The 21,396-nt window shown below is 38.5% G+C and overlaps 1 protein-coding gene across 1 annotated transcript in view; it reads left to right on the top strand.

Moving 5' to 3' along the window:
* KIAA0825 (KIAA0825 ortholog) overlaps nt 1-21,396 on the top strand; it is a 494,795-nt gene that overhangs the window by 183,253 nt on the left and 290,146 nt on the right. Inside the window, exon 13 of the mRNA XM_014593286.2 lies at nt 10,703-10,813. Within this exon, the coding sequence (XP_014448772.1) occupies nt 10,703-10,813 (111 nt within the window). The remainder of the gene's footprint in view (nt 1-10,702; nt 10,814-21,396) is intronic.

Here is a 21,396-nt window from a genome sequence, read left to right as displayed (position 1 = left end):
CCTTCCTTCCTTCCTTCCTTCCTTCTTTCCTTCCTTCCTTCCTTCCTTCCTTCCTTCCTTCCTTCCTTCCTTCCTTCCTTCCTTCTTTCCTCCCTCCCTTCCTTCCTTCCTCCCTCCCTCCCTCCCTTTCTTTTTTTCTTTCGAGGTTTTTGCCATAGGGTGCATATGCTCCCCTGAGACATAGAGAGAGAAAGTGATAAATCACCTCCCAGGAGAATGGCCATGCCACAATTCCATCTCCTCCATTCTTCTCTCAAAATTTTGGGCACTCACACATACATGCCAGGTGCAATTTTTTTTTTCTTTTCTTAGATTTTTGCTATAGGCATGTTCGCTCATCAGAGAGACAGAGACAGAAAGCAAGAAATCACCCCCCACAGGGGAGATGGCCATGCTGCAGTCCCTTCTCATTCATTCTCCTCTCGGAATCTTGCATGCATGCACATGCACCCAGCATGAGTTTAAGCCACTAGGTCTGGGACTTGAACTGTGGTAAACTACGTAGGAGTCCAGAGATATAACCATTATGCCATCCGCTGGTCCCTCAGGCTCTATTTTTAAGCCACCCAGTCTGGAGCTCAAACTGTAGTTGACCATGTGGGAGTCCAGTGCCCTAATCAGCAAGTCACCTGCGGGCCCCAAAGGGTACACGGTTTCTTTTGAAAATAATGAAATGTTCTAAATTAGATAGTGGTGACGATACTTAACTCTGTGAATGTAATAGAAACCATTTAGTCATAACTAAATGGATACATTTTGCAATATGTGAATTTTATATCTCAGTAAAGCTAGTAAAATGCAGACCCATGATTCAGTAAGTGAAGTTTGTCTTAGCCATCTATGTTTGTCCATCTCCCTAAAAAAAAATATTATTAGGGCAATTATTTATTTATGACCAAAGAGCTTGTTCATTCACGAGAAAGAGAGACAGAAAGGGAAGGAGAGGGAGGAAGCACACCCCTGATGGGGTCACACCACAATCCTTTCTCCATTTCTCTACCCTCTCAGGATCTGAGGCATGCACCTACTCACACCCAGTAAGCTTTTCAGGCTGTCAGAGCTGAGATTTGAACAGAGGGTGGCCATATGGGATCCTGCTTCCTTAACTATTAGGTCACATGGCTGGCCTGGAGAGTTTTTTTTTTTTTTTCCTTAAATAATCCATGAAATCAAACAGCTTTGTGATTGGTCTTAACAAGGAAAAGAGCCTATCATTAACTTTGGAGAAGTCTGCCCCGAATCTATGGCCCTCGGGTCTGGTCATCCTTTCTCCAGCGTATGTCCTGTGCTCATTCTGTTTTTGGCTGTGTGTCATCCATGAATGCTTTTCTCAGATGGTACCTCACATTCCTACTCCATTCCACTAGGCAGGGTCTCACAATATCTCCTATTCATTCTTTTCTTCACCTGTACTTACTACATACCTGTTATGAATCAAGCACTGTGCCAGGCATTTTCTAACTTCAGATCATCATTTTATAACCTCATAGAGTTATTTTCATCATGAGAAATTCAGGGTGGGCAGAGAGAATGATCAGAGAATAGTGGGAAACCCACCTATTTTAATCTAATTCTCTACCCTTGACACTTACCTCTCTCATTGAATGCTTTTTTGAACAACTTATGGCCCCAGGAGAATGCTTGTTTTTAAAAGCAAAACAGGAGCTTAGTATTCAGTTTCAATTTTAGAAGTAGGCTCAGCCATGATGGCACAGGTAATGGGGTGATACTGTGCAAAGTTGAAGCCGTATGGGAGGCTCCGGCTTTGAATCCTGGGTTGACCTGGATCTTCCAGGCATGCTCATGGACACACCCATGATCTCGGCTGGCTGGAAGGCTGCAAAAAGGACCGTAGCATGGGTGAGACTCTGCCGGGGTTACCTGTCTCCCTCTCTTCCTGTCACTCCTGAAATACATAAACTTTAAAAAATCTAAAAGTAGATTGAATATGGTTATTTTTATGTATTCACAGTAAGTTGTCTATAATTTTAGAAGAAATTTTATAAGAAAGGCTCATGTGTCCTCAGCCTAAGCATTATAGTAGTCTCCATGGTTCAATTTCAAACTAATTATACTTCTCTGAGGTTGTGGTCATCTGTTGGTGTTTTATTTATCAACACTCTGATGGCCCAGGCACCACGGTAGGCACAGATAAAACCAGGAGTCTGACCTGACCCTTTCACCCCCATAGAACTGACATCCTTAGCCCACCCTAATTCCATAATGGACGTTCATTCGTTCATTCTATTAGCATCATATTACAAGACCCTGTTCTCCTGGGAGGGCATTAAAAGCAGGGGTGTAATACCCAGCTGACTCTCTTTAGCTTATCAGTTGTTCTCACTTTGGATGTACATTGGCTTTATTTCATTCCTACAGCTGGCTACTTAAGCCCAAGGAGTCAATCTGCATTGTTAAGGAAAGAGGGCAGCGTAAGTGTAGCCCAGAGAAGCAGAAAGAGAATGAATTTAGGGTAGAACACTAAAGCAGGATGGTCAGCCCAGAGGCAATATGAACTCGATGTTGGAGAAGGGACAAAGACAAGGGATTTTTTCCGAGTTCAGTTTTTCCCCCATAAGCAATGCCATCTTAATAGTCTGCTTATTTGGGAATGTGAGGAAATGTATTCTACTTCAAACTATAGGTAATTATTTATATTTCAAGGAGCATTTAAATTTTCCATATCAAAATTCTTTGAGGTCTTGTGAAAAATATTATACTATGGCTCATATGGTTGGTTGTATTTTATTCTCCTGTATGAATTCTTTAGAGCATCTTCTCTTCTAACTGTATACCAAAACATCATTAGAGGTTATCTAGCTAGCTCATAATTTCATTTCCCCATTGAGGCTTGTGGGCCAATTTTCACCCTGTTACACTCTCCAGAATAATGAAACTAATTTGAGATCTTGCTGTGGAATTAAATGCTCATACAGATCCCACCCCCTCTGAGACCATGACGCCTCTTAGAGCCAAATAACCTTACATTACCAGTAAGACTGAGAAGCTGTCTGTGGAGTAAAAGAATGTAGTTAGTGGCAGAAATGTCCTGATAAATACTATGTTGCTGATGGTTTGTAGTCTAAAAAATGTTGGCAGCAAATAATTATTCCATTATTATTAGAGTATCCCTTCCTTCCTTCCTTCCTTCCTTCTTTCCTTCCTTCCTTCCTTCCTTCCTTCCTTCCTTCCTTCCTTCCTTCCTTCCTTCCTTCTTTCCTCCCTCCCTTCCTTCCTTCCTCCCTCCCTCCCTCCCTTTCTTTTTTTCTTTCGAGGTTTTTGCCATAGGGTGCATATGCTCCCCTGAGACATAGAGAGAGAAAGTGATAAATCACCTCCCAGGAGAATGGCCATGCCACAATTCCATCTCCTCCATTCTTCTCTCAAAATTTTGGGCACTCACACATACATGCCAGGTGCAATTTTTTTTTTTCTTTTCTTAGATTTTTGCTATAGGCATGTTCGCTCATCAGAGAGACAGAGACAGAAAGCAAGAAATCACCCCCCACAGGGGAGATGGCCATGCTGCAGTCCCTTCTCATTCATTCTCCTCTCGGAATCTTGCATGCATGCACATGCACCCAGCATGAGTTTAAGCCACTAGGTCTGGGACTTGAACTGTGGTAAACTACGTAGGAGTCCAGAGATATAACCATTATGCCATCCGCTGGTCCCTCAGGCTCTATTTTTAAGCCACCCAGTCTGGAGCTCAAACTGTAGTTGACCATGTGGGAGTCCAGTGCCCTAATCAGCAAGTCACCTGCGGGCCCCAAAGGGTACACGGTTTCTTTTGAAAATAATGAAATGTTCTAAATTAGATAGTGGTGACGATACTTAACTCTGTGAATGTAATAGAAACCATTTAGTCATAACTAAATGGATACATTTTGCAATATGTGAATTTTATATCTCAGTAAAGCTAGTAAAATGCAGACCCATGATTCAGTAAGTGAAGTTTGTCTTAGCCATCTATGTTTGTCCATCTCCCTAAAAAAAAATATTATTAGGGCAATTATTTATTTATGACCAAAGAGCTTGTTCATTCACGAGAAAGAGAGACAGAAAGGGAAGGAGAGGGAGGAAGCACACCCCTGATGGGGTCACACCACAATCCTTTCTCCATTTCTCTACCCTCTCAGGATCTGAGGCATGCACCTACTCACACCCAGTAAGCTTTTCAGGCTGTCAGAGCTGAGATTTGAACAGAGGGTGGCCATATGGGATCCTGCTTCCTTAACTATTAGGTCACATGGCTGGCCTGGAGAGTTTTTTTTTTTTTTCCTTAAATAATCCATGAAATCAAACAGCTTTGTGATTGGTCTTAACAAGGAAAAGAGCCTATCATTAACTTTGGAGAAGTCTGCCCCGAATCTATGGCCCTCGGGTCTGGTCATCCTTTCTCCAGCGTATGTCCTGTGCTCATTCTGTTTTTGGCTGTGTGTCATCCATGAATGCTTTTCTCAGATGGTACCTCACATTCCTACTCCATTCCACTAGGCAGGGTCTCACAATATCTCCTATTCATTCTTTTCTTCACCTGTACTTACTACATACCTGTTATGAATCAAGCACTGTGCCAGGCATTTTCTAACTTCAGATCATCATTTTATAACCTCATAGAGTTATTTTCATCATGAGAAATTCAGGGTGGGCAGAGAGAATGATCAGAGAATAGTGGGAAACCCACCTATTTTAATCTAATTCTCTACCCTTGACACTTACCTCTCTCATTGAATGCTTTTTTGAACAACTTATGGCCCCAGGAGAATGCTTGTTTTTAAAAGCAAAACAGGAGCTTAGTATTCAGTTTCAATTTTAGAAGTAGGCTCAGCCATGATGGCACAGGTAATGGGGTGATACTGTGCAAAGTTGAAGCCGTATGGGAGGCTCCGGCTTTGAATCCTGGGTTGACCTGGATCTTCCAGGCATGCTCATGGACACACCCATGATCTCGGCTGGCTGGAAGGCTGCAAAAAGGACCGTAGCATGGGTGAGACTCTGCCGGGGTTACCTGTCTCCCTCTCTTCCTGTCACTCCTGAAATACATAAACTTTAAAAAATCTAAAAGTAGATTGAATATGGTTATTTTTATGTATTCACAGTAAGTTGTCTATAATTTTAGAAGAAATTTTATAAGAAAGGCTCATGTGTCCTCAGCCTAAGCATTATAGTAGTCTCCATGGTTCAATTTCAAACTAATTATACTTCTCTGAGGTTGTGGTCATCTGTTGGTGTTTTATTTATCAACACTCTGATGGCCCAGGCACCACGGTAGGCACAGATAAAACCAGGAGTCTGACCTGACCCTTTCACCCCCATAGAACTGACATCCTTAGCCCACCCTAATTCCATAATGGACGTTCATTCTATTAGCATCATATTACAAGACCCTGTTCTCCTGGGAGGGCATTAAAAGCAGGGGTGTAATACCCAGCTGACTCTCTTTAGCTTATCAGTTGTTCTCACTTTGGATGTACATTGGCTTTATTTCATTCCTACAGCTGGCTACTTAAGCCCAACGAGTCAATCTGCATTGTTAAGGAAAGAGGGCAGCGTAAGTGTAGCCCAGAGAAGCAGAAAGAGAATGAATTTAGGGTAGAACACTAAAGCAGGATGGTCAGCCCAGAGGCAATATGAACTCGATGTTGGAGAAGGGACAAAGACAAGGGATTTTTTCCGAGTTCAGTTTTTCCCCCATAAGCAATGCCATCTTAATAGTCTGCTTATTTGGGAATGTGAGGAAATGTATTCTACTTCAAACTATAGGTAATTATTTATATTTCAAGGAGCATTTAAATTTTCCATATCAAAATTCTTTGAGGTCTTGTGAAAAATATTATACTATGGCTCATATGGTTGGTTGTATTTTATTCTCCTGTATGAATTCTTTAGAGCATCTTCTCTTCTAACTGTATACCAAAACATCATTAGAGGTTATCTAGCTAGCTCATAATTTCATTTCCCCATTGAGGCTTGTGGGCCAATTTTCACCCTGTTACACTCTCCAGAATAATGAAACTAATTTGAGATCTTGCTGTGGAATTAAATGCTCATACAGATCCCACCCCCTCTGAGACCATGACGCCTCTTAGAGCCAAATAACCTTACATTACCAGTAAGACTGAGAAGCTGTCTGTGGAGTAAAAGAATGTAGTTATTGGCAGAAATGTCCTGATAAATACTATGTTGCTGATGGTTTGTAGTCTAAAAAATGTTGGCAGCAAATAATTATTCCATTATTATTAGAGTATCTTCTTTTTGTCTTAAGGCTAAAACTGTTGGGAGACAATCATTTCGATTATTAGGAATTTCATACAGTTTACAGATAGTTATAGATCTTAACTAGTTGCAATTGTTGTTATCACACTAATACTATGTATGCTGAACCTTTTTTGGGTACAAGACACCTAGCTAAGTCTTCTATATGCATTGTCTCATTTAATCTTCACACTGACCCAGTTAGGTGTTTTTTTTAATTTTCATTTTATAAATGAGAAAACCGAGACTAAAGAGATGGCCAGACAGCATTACCTATCTAATAAAGCACTTTCAGGATACAGACCCAGCTGCCTGGCTCAGGGACTTCTACAAACACCTCTGCACTGCTCTACGTGACCTATGGTAACCCTATCATTCGGATAGGAAGCAAATGGAAAAAAGTAAATGCAAAAGGATTAAAGTAAAATAGGCTTAATTGACCAAAAAAAAAAATGAGAAGCTATTTGTTAATGATAATGTATATAGTAATATCTTTGTCTTGACTGACATACATGGTATTCATGCTGGAAAAAGAAATATTGTACACTGTAAAGACATGATTAAATGTAAATAAATAAGAAAAACCAAACCAAACCAAACAAAAAGGATTAGAGGTAGAGTTAAGTCCTAAGAAGAAACATAGCAAAAGAAGGACGTAGAGACGGGATGCAGTGATGAGAAGGGGCTTACCTTAGACGAAGCAATCAGGAAAGACAGAGAAGGTGCTAAGGTAGAGCAGTCTAAGGAGCTAGCTGACTAGGATAGAGGGCATTCTGGGTAATATCCAGTCTCAGAGAAATGAGATATCCTCTAGATAACTGGACAGAAGGGGATTTACAGAAAGAGTTCAGAAAAGTAGGTGGGCAAGGAGGCATCCATTATGCTAGTACCCCTTGTCCATATCCCCCATCCCTCTCCTTTCTCATCAAGCTCTCCATCTCTTGTACCACTCTTTCTCCTCAGTCTCTCCCTCCCTTGAGACTGGTTTGCTCTGCAAACCCCTTGCTACAACTCCTTTATCACATTATATCAGCACCTTCTCCCTCCTACCTCCCCTGCTGTTACATGGACCTCTCTGATCCTTCACTGTCCTGGCCTCTCTGTCCAGAGTCTCGTACACTGCTGGGAGTATTTCCCAGCTCACTTTTTGTACCTGAACAGATACTTCTTGCATTCTGCTCCACTTTGGTCAACCGTCTGACTTTGCCCCATCCCACCGTTAGGAGATGGCTTTGTGCCTGTACTTCTCTGACAAAATCCAGACACCATGAATGCACTCTTAACTTCTCATCACCGTTCTTGATGATATTGCTCCCATCACACCTCCACATCATTTGACTGGGCACTTGTCAATGTGTCCTTTTTCTCCTAATTACAGCAAATCTTTTCATCCGAGATCTTGATCATGTTTACTCCATAGCCTTAGTCTTTCAAATGCTCTTTCTATATTCTCTTTCCTTTTCACAAGCATCTCCTATATTACAAAGTATTTCTCTTTCTCTATTGCATTTCTCTCCTAAAACAGTTTGTATTCATTGTCTCCATTTTAAAATTTTTGTTTGTTAGGTTTTTGCCATAGGGTACACACATTAGAGAAACAGAGAGGCAGAAAGGAGGTGAGGAATCATCCCCCAGGAGGAATGGCCACACTATAATCCCTTTTCCTCCATTCTCCTCTGAGGATTTTGGACATGCTTGCACACATACCCAGCATGATTTTCAAGCTGCCTGGTCCAGAACTCAAACTATGGTGCCATGTGGGAGTTCAGCACCTTCACCATCACGCCACCTGATTGTCCTCATTGACTCCACCTTTAAACTACCATTCACTTATGTTAAACACAGAGCTTGGGCAAGGCCATCTCCACATACCCAATCAGTAACACCAGTGGGTTAGTCTTCTCTTACCCTCTCTGCAGCTTTTGACACAACTGGACATCATCCCCTTCCTTCGCTTCCCTAACTTCACTTGGTTCTGGCTCTTTGCTGTTTTCTCTCACTATTCCTTCGTGGTTTCATTTGAGAGTTTCCCATTCTTGTTTCGTTATTTTAAGTGTTCCAGAGTTTTGTCTTTGCACATCTTTTCCTCTTACACTCTTGTTTTGGGAACTGAATTCATCCATTCCTTATAGCTTCACCATCATGCCGATGACTTTGACATTGATATCTTCAAACCAGATATCTCTTACATGTGTTTGTCGGTAATCCAAACACTTATTGGGTGACTCTCTTTGAAGGACATGTTTTATTGAAGGAGGTCCAAATATCTTAACTTCCTCAACATATGTAAAATTAAGTAAAATACCTGCAATTGATTCCAGACATCGCCCTTTTCTTTACTTTCTCCTTCTATCTTCCACCTCGTACCATCACTAACATTGTTTACCTTTATGAGAGAGAAAAAGAAAGATATAATGAGATATAGAGAGGAAAAAAGAACGAATAAGGAGTAGAGAGAAAATGAGGAATATACATGGAGAAAGAGAGAGAGAGAGAGAGAGCGAGTTTTGAAAGGATCTCACCATTGTGATCTTCTGCCACAGGCTCCTTGTTAGCTAGGACTGCAGGTGTGCATCACCATGCCTGGCATATTTAGGGCCATCCAGGATTTGACTTGGGCCTCCCACACAGCCCCAGCCTCATGCAGTGCTGAGGCTGCACTTGTACTACCACAGCTAGACCTAATTTAACATTTTAAGAGATTTCTTTCTTTTGGGGACCAGTGGGTGGTGTGGAGGTTAAGGCACTAGATCCCACATGGCTATTGTCATGGTTTAAGTCCCAGACACAGCCATTTGAAAATCAAGACAGGTGTGTTTATGTGTGCCCAAAGTACTGAGAACAGAGTGGAGAAACGTTTGCATGGCTATCCCCACATGACCTCTGGGAGGGGGGTTATTTTTCTCACTCTCCCCCCTTGAGTGCATGAGCCCTATAGCAAAAACAAAACAAGCAAAACAAACAAACAAACAAACAAAACTCACTTTTATGAGCAAGTGAGCAAGAGAGAGAGACAGAAAAAGACAACGAGCACCCCCAATAGGATCTTGACATGGCTGTCAACCTCGAGTCTTCAGTCTGCCCCCATCACAGGCAAGCCTGTGCCTGGCGTAGTCTAAAAGGTCCCCAGATTTGAACCGGGAACTTTTTCATATGGATTGTCTCATAGAGTGTCGTATTTTAATACTGTGCCGCTGCCAGATCCCCTGTAATTTTGCATTTTTTATATTTGTTTCCTACTTTCAAAATGGAATTTTATTTTACATATTTAGTATCCAAAGACATTATAGTTCTTGTGTTGTGTGTAAAGAGAGATGCTACCACTTCAAATGATTCCATGTTTAAAGTATTCCCAGTCATCACTCGTCATTCTATGTGGGCAAATACAATCTCCTGCTATAATTTTTTATTAGCCAAGCTAGCTATTAAAGATTTTATGTAATAAATCCTATCTTATTATATCAAGATTTATAGTAGAATTTGAACCCACCTAGAAAAATGCTAGTCACTTCTCCAAAATAGCTGTAGGCCAGATATTCTAGCCATATTTTTTTCTCTTTCTTTTTTCAATTGCCAGAATGTGTGTGTGCTTACTTACCAGAGATAGAGAGATAGAGGAAGAGGGAGATAGAGAAAGCAACCCACAATAGGGCATGGTCATGCCACAATCTTTCTCCTTTACACCTCCATTCTATCAGAATTTGGGGCACATGCATACATGGGCCTAGCATGTTTTTCAAGCTGCCCAATCCAGGGCTTGAATCACATAGTCATCCATCTGGGGTCCAGCTCCTCTAACTAACAGGCCACAGGGCTTGCCCAAGTCTTAGATTTTATAATTAATTTCTTTTTTTTTTTTTTTAAATAAGTTTTCCTTTACAAGCTCACTCTAGGTTTTTAGGAGCATACAAATTATAAATTCACATTAGCTGTTTAGTACTTATAAATCACTTGAAAGTAGAGGTACCATCCCGCCAAACATTTTTACATTAATGAAGCAAATATGACAAAATATTGTTATTCATTAGTTTCAGGTTGAAGAGTCTCCAGTGGGATATAAGAACAGTACTTATGGGAGGGAAACATAAATGGTATTCATTCTTCATGCATTTGTCTTTGACAGATTTTATAATATGAAAATTTTAAAAATGGTAATGGTATTGTTACACTTTTCCCAAATGGAGGGATTGTTATCTAGAGGTACAAATGAGTCCTAAGTTTCATCTCAGGATTTTTGTGTCTGTGTTGACTTGCCCATCTAGCCCCTGAGTCACCTGTGGACATAAATCTCAGGTGGATGGTGTGAGTGCATTGTTCATTCTAGCACCGTGCTATTTTGTGTAGAATAAGAAACTGAAAATAAGTAAAAATCAAAAGTTATTTCAATGGTTTTCATAGCTTATGTGTCCTGTATCTTGTGAAGTAATTAGTTGTGTTTCTCTAGGACTTTTCAGCATGGTGTGGATGAATCTGCTTCAGATCTTTCAAAATCATCTTTCAACCAACCGTTACACTGGGTTTCTTGCATATCACATTTCTACCCTTCTTTACTCAGGTGAGAACTTCTCAATGCCATACTATTTATAACTTTATGATTCCTTTTAAAATTAACTGAAAGCGTTTATCTATGTATGTAAGTGTGTCCTGTAAAAAGAACTCATAACTCATCACAACAGGTAGGTAAGGAGAGTATTATTACAATTATTTTAGCTCAAGAATCGAAGCCTCATAATCATTCCGCTAACTTATAGCTTTAATGACATAACAGAAAACTGAAAATTTTGGACTTCAGTTTTTTCTTTCTTTTAATTTGTCTTTCCTTCTTCTTCTTTTTTTTTTTTTTTTTTTTTAGTGTCAGATAGCACATGTATGTGCCCAAGAGAAAGAAAGAGAGAGAAAGCACCTCTCAATGGGCCTGGTTACCTTTATTAATCCTTTTTTCTTCAATTTTCCATCCCATCAGTATCTTGGACATGAGTGCAGTTGCCCAGTATATAAACCACTGGGGCCAGGACTTGAACCCTAGTTGGCCACATGGGATCTGGCTTCCTTTGCACAATGAGTAACCACTGTACTATAGGACCTAGTTCTATTTTAACCTCATCCTTCTTGATCTGTCGTTTATATATGGCAGTAATCTGGCTAAGGATCAAACATAGACTGCTGACTAGGATAATTCATGTCACTAACTCAGAGCCTTAGACAGAAGTTCAGAGAGGAGTAACTTAAAACTGTGAATAGACTGTCACTTTTATTATTTAATTAACGGCATTTAAAAACAAGGAAATCATTTAAACTTTGAAATGTAATTCCAGAGTAATCTGATGACATTCTGTGGCATTATGTGAAATGGCATTTTGATTCTTTGCTGAATACATCATTGGAAAGTACCTTTCCATGATATCTGACAATAAAAATATCATGTATAGCTAAAGGATATATAAACCCCCTTCTCTTTTTGATTCATCTAGGAAATACACTATCAGCAATTTCACCATTTATGTTAAATTGATCGACTGTCTCTCTCTCTCGAGGAACAAAAATCTCACCTATAGAGGACTTGAAAACCTCATACACAGAAGTCTCTATAGATACAACACACATACCACTTGTCTACTATATGTCTATTCGTGTATAGGAGCCAATGGAGAATCCAAGATTAATGAGTTACACACTCTGACTTCAAGGACCTCAATGTGTTGTTTTTACTTTACTTACATATATTTGACAACATCTCTGATTAATTTGTTATGACTGATTTCTAGAAATGGCATACCCTTGACACCCTCTCATCTTGTATGTAAATCTATTTTTATGTCATTAGGAATTAAATGACTAACTCTTTAACACTCATTATTGCAAAAATAACCAACTAAACAACTGGATCTTTTGCGGTATAGATGAAACAAACAACCCATATCATTTTGATGAGTTTCTAAACGTTAAGCCTGTTTGTTCTCCATGTTACTACATTTACTTTCATCTGTTTTTATGGCCTGCTTTTACTGTGTACTGGAACAGCTAGAGTCATCCACCTACAGGGATGGTGGTGTAAGACTTCCCCCTCTGGGCCTCTTTAGTTCAAGCAGCTAGAGGCCTGCCAGGTGTGCCCAATAAAGGATTTATCTTTCAAATAGCCAATTCTAAAGTTTAACTTCTATCTCTTTCTATACTTAAAGCAAACAAAAATGCAACTGGATGCCTCTTTTTGTTTAACAACCAATCTTCACTTTATCCTAACACGAAGATTAAACGTGAAAGTGGCTATCCAGCCAGTGAAAATGCAATTTGATACACACTTTGATAAACTGGACAGCAGTTTAGTAATATGTATTGAAAGCTCAAAAAAAATTTTGCCTCAGGCCAGTTGGTAGTGTGGTGGTGAAGGCAACTGGATCCAAAGTTGGCACATGGTCAACTTTGTGGTTTGAGTTCCAGATCCAGAAGCTTGGAAAACATGCAGGGCGCATGTGTGTGCATGCCCCAAATCCCAAGTGGTGAATGGAAGAGAATGAAAGAAAAGGGATTGAGACATGGACATCCCTCTGGGGGGCTATTTCTCCCTTTCTGTTTCTCTGTCTTTCTGGTGAGCGCAAGCACCCTAGCAAAACTGTCTTAAAAAAAAAAAAAATCAACAACAACAAAAAAAAAAACAAGAAAGAAAGACACAACCCATGTGATTTTTATTCTAATTTTTATTCCAATATGGTCAGAGAAACCCCAGCAGTAATAAAAGTAATGTAAAATAGCTTGTTATTGATTGGCATTTGTCAGACATTGCAGTGGGGATTTCTAAACTACTATCATATGACTTAAGAATCTCCATCTTTCCATCCATTTCTTTACCTATATCAGCCATCTCCATGGTTCTTTCACTCCCAAATTATACTTAAAAACTTCCATCTTACCAACTAAAATGAGCTTGTTCAGGGAAATATGAAGGTTGGATGACGACAAACTAAAAGTAAATTAGGCTTATCTTTTTGAAAAAGAGAAGACTAAGAGTAGAGATGACCTAATAGTTAATACTATGAACAATCCTAGTAATTTATTCATCTATTTGCATATTTATCTATATGTGAACATTGTTTCAGAAAGGATTTAAGTCAGCCTTTAGCAATGTTAAATAAATTAGATAACTGAAAGTAGGTGAGAAGGAATAAAAAGAGTGAGGAGAAGGGCATGAAATTAAGACTTAAGAGTTTAAAAATATATAAACAGATGAATGGGCTATACATTTATCTAGAAACTTACTAGAGAAAACTACAAAACAATATGAATGGATAAAGACAGATATTTTCATGTTCTTGTAGAACTCCTAGGAATAGAATTTAGAAGACTTTTCTCTAGGGAAAATGAATGCATTTTCAAAGCAGTAGGTGAGAGTATTATATTCAATGTCCCTATCAGTGGTATAAGCTAACAATGTGATTTAAAAAGGGTAATCCATTTCATACTGGATTAAACTAAGGCATGTGGAGAATATATTAATCTCAAGGTTACTACTATGACACCATTCTGTGCTTTCACACATGACTTTTTAAAAAATGCTATTTTGTTCAGTTTTAGTATGTTGCATTATAATGATTTGTATTATTTTCTAAACTTTCTTCTTCACATGGTCCTTTAAATATTTCCAAATATTTTCAGATCTCCTTTAGTTAAATAGGTCTTCACTGCACACTGAATCCAAGTAGCATAATCAGTGTGAGTAAACAGTTCATTCATTTTATACTGCTCATTTTCTTTTCTGATGATAACATGATGTTTTGATTTTTGTCCAGTTCATCCTGGGCAGTAGATTTCTTCCTACTATGTTTTTGTTTCCTGTTATGTTGTTACTTGACATAATCCTGAATTATATATATATATATATATATATACACACATACACACACACACACACATATACACACACATATATATATATACACACACACATATATATTATTTTTTTCCTTCCTAAATATATTAAGCTACTTTTGGCTTCATTATGTTATATGCTAGTTCACTAAGATGTATTCATTCATTCATTTCTCTCTCTCTTTTTTTTTTAAGAAAGACTTTTGTTATAGGGTGAGTGTGCTCACCAGAGAGACAGAGAGACAGTGAGAGGAAAAGGGAGAAATCATCCCCTGAGGGGATGGCCATGCCACAATCCCTCCTCTCTCCTCCCTTCTCCACTCAGGATTTTGGCCACGCATGTACATATATCTGACATAAATTTCAAGCTGCTGGGTCCGGGACTTGAACTGTAGTCAGCCGTGTGGGAATCCAGTGGTGTAACCATTGCACCATCTGCTGGTCCCTCATTCATTCTTTGAATAAACACATTTTAAAAACTTTCTCCATATAAGGCCTTGTGCTAGGTGTTAATGGTGAGAGAAGAGACAGGCAATGAAGTATGAGACAAAAGTCCCTTTCTTTATGTTGTCACATGTTGTTGAGGGATACAACCTTAGTTACCCACTTGACAACAGTCTGCAATTCCATTGTTCACTTCCTCCATCTTAAGATGCTCTCCTGATTTCCTCCTGAGATACTCTCCCACTTTCCTTCTTCCTTTCTTGTTCCTTTCATTACAGGTCCATCTGCTTTTTCTTTAAATTTATTTATTTACATTCATTCACTCTACATCATCACAGCAAACAAAATGAGATTTCCCATCCAGGATACACAGTATATTGGCTCAATCAAGCACATCAACATACGTGTTTATCAACAACAAACAATTTTCCATTCCCTATTTTCTGTATATTTTATTATTTTTGCCATTCTTGATTCCCTATCTCTCACCATCTGCCGTATCCCACCCTCCTCCCACACTGTCTCTGGTATCCATGGTTGCTTTCTATGCCTTTCTCCCTGTTTTATTTATTCGCTAAAGAACTTAATTCATCTAAATACTTTCAACAGCAAGCGCAGCTGATATATACATATCCATGAACACAAGTCTGACCCTAGGCATAAACCTCAGTGAGTAAAATGAACATACAACAAAGTAGCACCCAGCTGGGACTACATAGCTTACTGCAGTCCTCAAATATGCATTTTTTAAAATTTCATGAAAAATAGTTTTCATGATTTTTTTTCTCCTGAAATTTTTTTAAATTAATCAATTTACATTCATCCCCTAATCATCATCACAGCATACAAAAAATGGTTATCCATCCAGAATACACTGCATAGTGGCTTAATCATGCATGTTATCAATAATTTTCCATTTCTACTTTCATATATATATATATACTTACCCCTGCGTTTGACCCTCTGCCCTTTCCCACCCTCTTCTCACACTGTCTCTAGTGTCTGCAGTTGTCTCCCATTCCTTTTCCCTCCACATTTTATTGGTCATACAATTTCTTAAATATTCTAACTACTTTCAATAGCAAGTTCAGCTGGTAATTTCAAGAAAAGCAGTTTTGAATTGGTGAGGAAATTTCCTTAAAACTTAAAGCCTGGAAACAGTATTCTGTTCAAATAGTAGGTATATGAACCTATTGACAGCTCAAGACAGGACAAAAACTCTTAAAACCGGACAACAAAGCCTAGAAGAAATGCAGCAGTATTTTAGTCAAAAGTCACAGAATGCTATTTCACCAGTTCAGTCTCATGTACTTTATCTTCTGTTGTGGTTCGATCTTTCTGATTGAATTCTGGGATATAATATTCAACTCCAGACTTGTCCCTATGATTAAGTTGGGCATTTTCTTAGTTTTTGAACTCTTATTTCTGTGTGTCTGTAATTTTCCTGATATAGCACTCCCTTAAGAACTTCTTAGAGATCTAGTCTGGTGCTGGTAAATTCTTTCAGGTTTTGTCTATCTGAGAATGTTCTAGTCTTTTCTTCCTACATGAAAGATAATCTTACCGGGTACAGTATTCTTGGCAGAAATTGCTTTTCTCTTAACACATTGTCCTTTTATTTCTTGGGACTGGATCTTTGAGTGCCTCTCTAGGTTTGGAAAGTTTTCTTGCAGGATTTCACGGAATAGATTATCAATGCCCTTATGAGTCTCTTCACCTTCTGGGATGCCAATTATCTGGATGTTTGGACGTTTGATGGTATCTGTATATCTCGTATATTATTCTCAAATTTTGGGGCAATTTTCTCAGTCTTTGTGGTGGATTTTTCTAGGCCAGCAATTTTCTCTTCTATGTCTGAAATTCTATTTTCTGTATGATGTAGTCTGCTTTTAATACTTTCAAGAGAGATTTAGACTTCCTGTATTATAGTCTTTATCTCTAACAATTCCATTTGATTCTTTTGTAAAGTGTGTTATTCCTCTTTTAGATCTTGCAAGAATTTCCTCACCTTCCGGCACTCATCAGCTCCTTTCTCCATTCTCTTATGCAGTTCATTGTCTCTCTTCTCTTCCATCTCTGTTAGCTTCGCCAATATGAGTGTTCTAAATTCTTTATCAGACATATCCATGATTTCCATTGAACTGTCTGTGGATGAAGAGAGCCATTCTTTTCCCTTGGGGGAGAGATTTTTTTTTTTTTTGCTTTCCCATATTTCTTGTGGCCCTGCAGTGATTTCTAGTCATCTTCCCAAACTTGAAGTTCAATGCGAGCATACAGGAGTGTGCAGAAAAGGAAACACAGAGAGAGAAACAACAGCAGCAAAAACAACCAAGAAGCAGAAAAAGAGATAAGAAAAATCTGAAACAAACAAACAAAAACTAAAAAAAATGTTATTATTATTATTTTTTTAAAAAAAGCAATGAAGGGGTCTGCTGTGGCCTGTGCCTTTGCCTTTCCTGGGTTGGGAGGGGAAGAGGGGATTATTAACAAGATAAAGGAAAGGAGGGGCTGAGAGACCAGAAATTGCTTAACTTTAAAAAATTTTAAAAAGGAAAAATTACCAAAAAAATGAGAAGACAGAGACAGAGGTAGGGAGACAAAGACAGATACAGAGACAAGAGGCTGCAAAGTCTTCTTCCTATCATGTGAGTTTGAGGGTTGGAAGCTGAATTATCTGTAGAAAAATCTTCATTTCTCCTAGTCTCCTGAAATCACTAGTTCTCAGTAGCCATGAAAGAATTTTCTGTGGGTCCATCTGCATTAACCTGGCCATTGACCGAATTATTGATTGTCTTCAGTGTTCTGTCATGTAATCTTCTTTAGGTTATGTTTTCATTCCTCTAAGTTCCTAGATGCCCTGTGTGCTGCCCTCTCAACTCATATTTCTAATTTTAACCTCTCCTAAGGTTATAGACCCATATATCCATGGGTGTCAACCTTACATGAATATCTTCTTGAGGTTTATTCCTGGAGAGCACAAAGACATCTCACACTCCATATGGTCAAACTGAACTTAGAATATTCCCCTCCAAACTTACCCTTTTCTGTTATTCCCAATCTCAGCTAGTGGTACATGCATACAATTACATAAGCTGTAGACTTAGGAGGCAATCTGGATACCTCTTTTTTTCTCTCCTATATTCCATTATTATTAAGTATTATTAATTTTAATTTATAAAATCTACATCCCAGGTACCACTTGTGCCTAAGTCCAAGTCACCATCATCTATCTCCTAACTACTACAATGATCTCCTAGTATTCTTCTCCTATAAATTGTTGACTTCCATTTTTAATTTTCTCCAGACTGTTTCTAGGGTTTTTCCACCTCAAACCTATTTGCAAAAATAAAATTTTATTATGTCACACTTGTATGGTAGAAAACCTTTTATGAATTCCCCTTTGTCCTTAAATATATACAAAAAAAAAATTTAGAATAGCCTGTAAGATCTAAGCACATGTGGCTTTTACTCTTCTGTTCCACTACCCTTTGAACTCTTGCTTTCCCATTTGACATTAGCCATTTTACAATTTTTTGCCATGTCATTCCCCTTCCTGCTACAGGACCTTTGCACATGCTTTTCCTTTTCTATGAATGTTTTCTTCATCACCTAGGTAATACCAACTTATCTTCCTATCTCCATTCAAATGTGACTTCTACAGGAGAGCCTTTCATCAAGCCCAAAGACTGGTTCACTTCTTTTAACTGTATCTTTTGCTTTTCCTTCACTTAGTTATTTATTTTTTAATTTTTTTTGGAGAGATTTTCGCTATAGGGCGCTTGCACTCGCCAGACAGAGAGAGACGTAGAAACAGAAAGCGAGAAATCATCCCCCAGGGGGGATGGTCACGCCGCAATCCCTTATGAATTCCCCTTTGTCCTTAAATATATACAAAAAAAAAATTTAGAATAGCCTGTAAGATCTAAGCACATGTGGCTTTTACTCTTCTGTTCCACTACCCTTTGAACTCTTGCTTTCCCATTTGACATTAGCCATTTTACAATTTTTTGCCATGTCATTCCCCTTCCTGCTACAGGACCTTTGCACATGCTTTTCCTTTTCTATGAATGTTTTCTTCATCACCTAGGTAATACCAACTTATCTTCCTATCTCCATTCAAATGTGACTTCTACAGGAGAGCCTTTCATCAAGCCCAAAGACTGGTTCACTTCTTTTAACTGTATCTTTTGCTTTTCCTTCACTTAGTTATTTATTTTTTAATTTTTTTTGGAGAGATTTTCGCTATAGGGCGCTTGCACTCGCCAGACAGAGAGAGACGTAGAAACAGAAAGCGAGAAATCATCCCCCGGGGGGATGGTCACGCCGCAATCCCTTCTCCTCCATTCTCCTCTCGGGATCTTGGGCACGCACGCACATGTGCCCAGTGTGAGTTTTAAGCCACCAGGTCTGGGATGTGAACCGCGGTGGACTACGTGGGAGTCCAGCGACATAGCCATTACGCTAACTGCTGGTTCCCACTTAGTTTTTATAATTATAATTTAATCTTTATTTGTATGATTTAAACTATATATGTATACTCCACTAAATCCCCTGAGAATAGAGACTGTTTATTTGCTTACTGTGTGTCTCCATGGTCTAGCACACAGAAATTATCCAATACGTATTAGCTGAATGAATGAAAGAACACACACATTTAAAATAGTATTATATAAGAAAAGTGCCATATTAAGTGATACAAACATTTTATCAGACTGGTAAAGGTCAGACACAGGGAGCACAGCCTTGGAAAGAAGTGACTTCGTGCATCCTTAGGAGAAAACATCTGGGGAGGAGGACATCGAGAGTTTTGGTCTCGCAGATACTGCTGGCAACTGCTCCTCAGGACTGAGGAAAAGAGTTTAGAGGGCTTGTGCTCTGATGAGGTGCCAAGTGTTGACATAGAGCCAGAAGCCAGGGGAGAAGTAATGAGAGCTTTTCAACACCCAAGCTCTTAAATGGCTGTTTCAGAGTGTGGATGGATAAGCAGCTGGGCCTTTGAAAAAATTTGCAGAGGGAACATCAATCATTAAAGAAGTGAGAATGTCAGCTGTACTAGGTACTTTATATACCTAGATATTTTAAGGCTTATATTTTCCCTTTTCAATTATGGTTTAGATGTAATATGTAAATGAGAATATAAAAAGCCAACAATGTGGAAATGGAAAACAACTATAGGTTTTCTCATTGCACAGGTACGGTTTGTAAACTTGTTTAGTTGTGTGATCTTGAAAGGTTATGAACCCTATGTGAGCTTCCATTTCCCCATATATGAAACCATATGTATTTTGGTGAGGAAATATAAATATAAATATAATATAATCTTACTGATCTTCTTAAAAACAGCATACAGTACCATTATCTACTTCCTCTATCCCATAATATCTTATTTCCTTAACTTTCTGACATATTCTCAGGAGAAAGTCATGAGGATTAATTGAGATAAAATGCCTCCATGGGACTCCTCACATGAATAATTACAAACTGTTCATAGTTTTGTGTTAGAAAAGTGTGTATGTTTCAGGAACCAGCAGGTGGTGCGGTGGTTAAAGTGATGGACTGACACATGACTGACCACAGTTCGAGTCCTGGACCTGGTAACTTCCTTTCTCATTTTTCCTTCTCTCTCTTTCTCTGGTTAAATTAAATAATAATAATAATAATAATAATAATGAGGCAGGCAGGTGGTGTGGTAGTTAAGGGTGCTGGTCTCCCACATGGCCAACTGTGGTTCAAATTCCAGACTAGGATGCTTACTTTCTCACTTTCCCTCCCTCTGTGTGTCTGTTTCTCTCTTGAAATATTAAAATAATAATAATAAATAAAGTAGAATAAACTAATTCTTTAAAAAATAATAATAATGATGAATAAAATTAAATAAAATAATTATTTTAAAAAAAGTATATTTTTCAGAAAGTAGCAGATTTTATTAATTATCTAAAAGGACATACAAGAAGTATGATAAAATAGAAAGAATATTGAGCTGCATTCTCACTGTCTGCATTTATCAGCAGTGTGATTCCAGATGACTTTTTTTTTTGAATGCATGCTTTTGTCAGAGAGAGAGAGAGAGAGACAGACAGACAGACCTACCTACCTAGTGAGAAGGAAAGTAAGAAATCACCTTCTGGGGGGATGGTCACACTGCAATCCCTCCTAGTCCATTCTTCTCTTGGAATCTTGGGCACACACACACACACACACACACACACACATACACACCCACACCTGGCCACTGAGCCTAGGACTAAGTAGATCTAACTGCTACACCATCTGCTGGCCCCACTGAGACATTTTTTGAACTCCCTGTAATAGGGTATGATCTGGCAGACAAGAACTGATAATAAAAGGCTCCAGGGAGATCAATCTTGCTCCTAAAAAAGATGGCTGAGTGATTCAGGTGCAAGATTAGCACTTCAGTGATAGTCCAAAACTGATGGTGGAATGCAATATTATTTTTTAAATTAAAATGAGATTTTTACATATTTTTAGAAATAGGGTATGCTAACTTATTTACATTGAAATGTGGATCCAGGGCCATGAATTGTATATACAATCTTTGAGTGATTTTTGGAAAATGTGATTATCCCAAGTGAAATGATTAAATTGCTAAAAATCAGGAAATTGGCACAGTTCCTCACAGGTTGAATGCCTACCCTTTAAGTTGTTTACCAAGTAGTATAGATACAACCAACCTTGAGGGGAAAAATATGAGACCTTTTAAGAATGTTAATATACATTCATGGACAAAGTTATTTTAAAAATTAAGGCAAATTCTATATATAAATGCAAATATGAACCTTGTCTGATTTCTACTTATTAAGTCACCTTTTA

This window comes from Tupaia chinensis, unplaced genomic scaffold (genome assembly GCF_000334495.1).
Source record: "Tupaia chinensis unplaced genomic scaffold, TupChi_1.0 Scaffold140095_1, whole genome shotgun sequence".
Lineage (NCBI taxonomy): Eukaryota > Metazoa > Chordata > Mammalia > Scandentia > Tupaiidae > Tupaia > Tupaia belangeri.
Note: the sequence above shows the minus strand (reverse complement) of the source record. Positions and strands in the feature narration are given on the sequence as shown.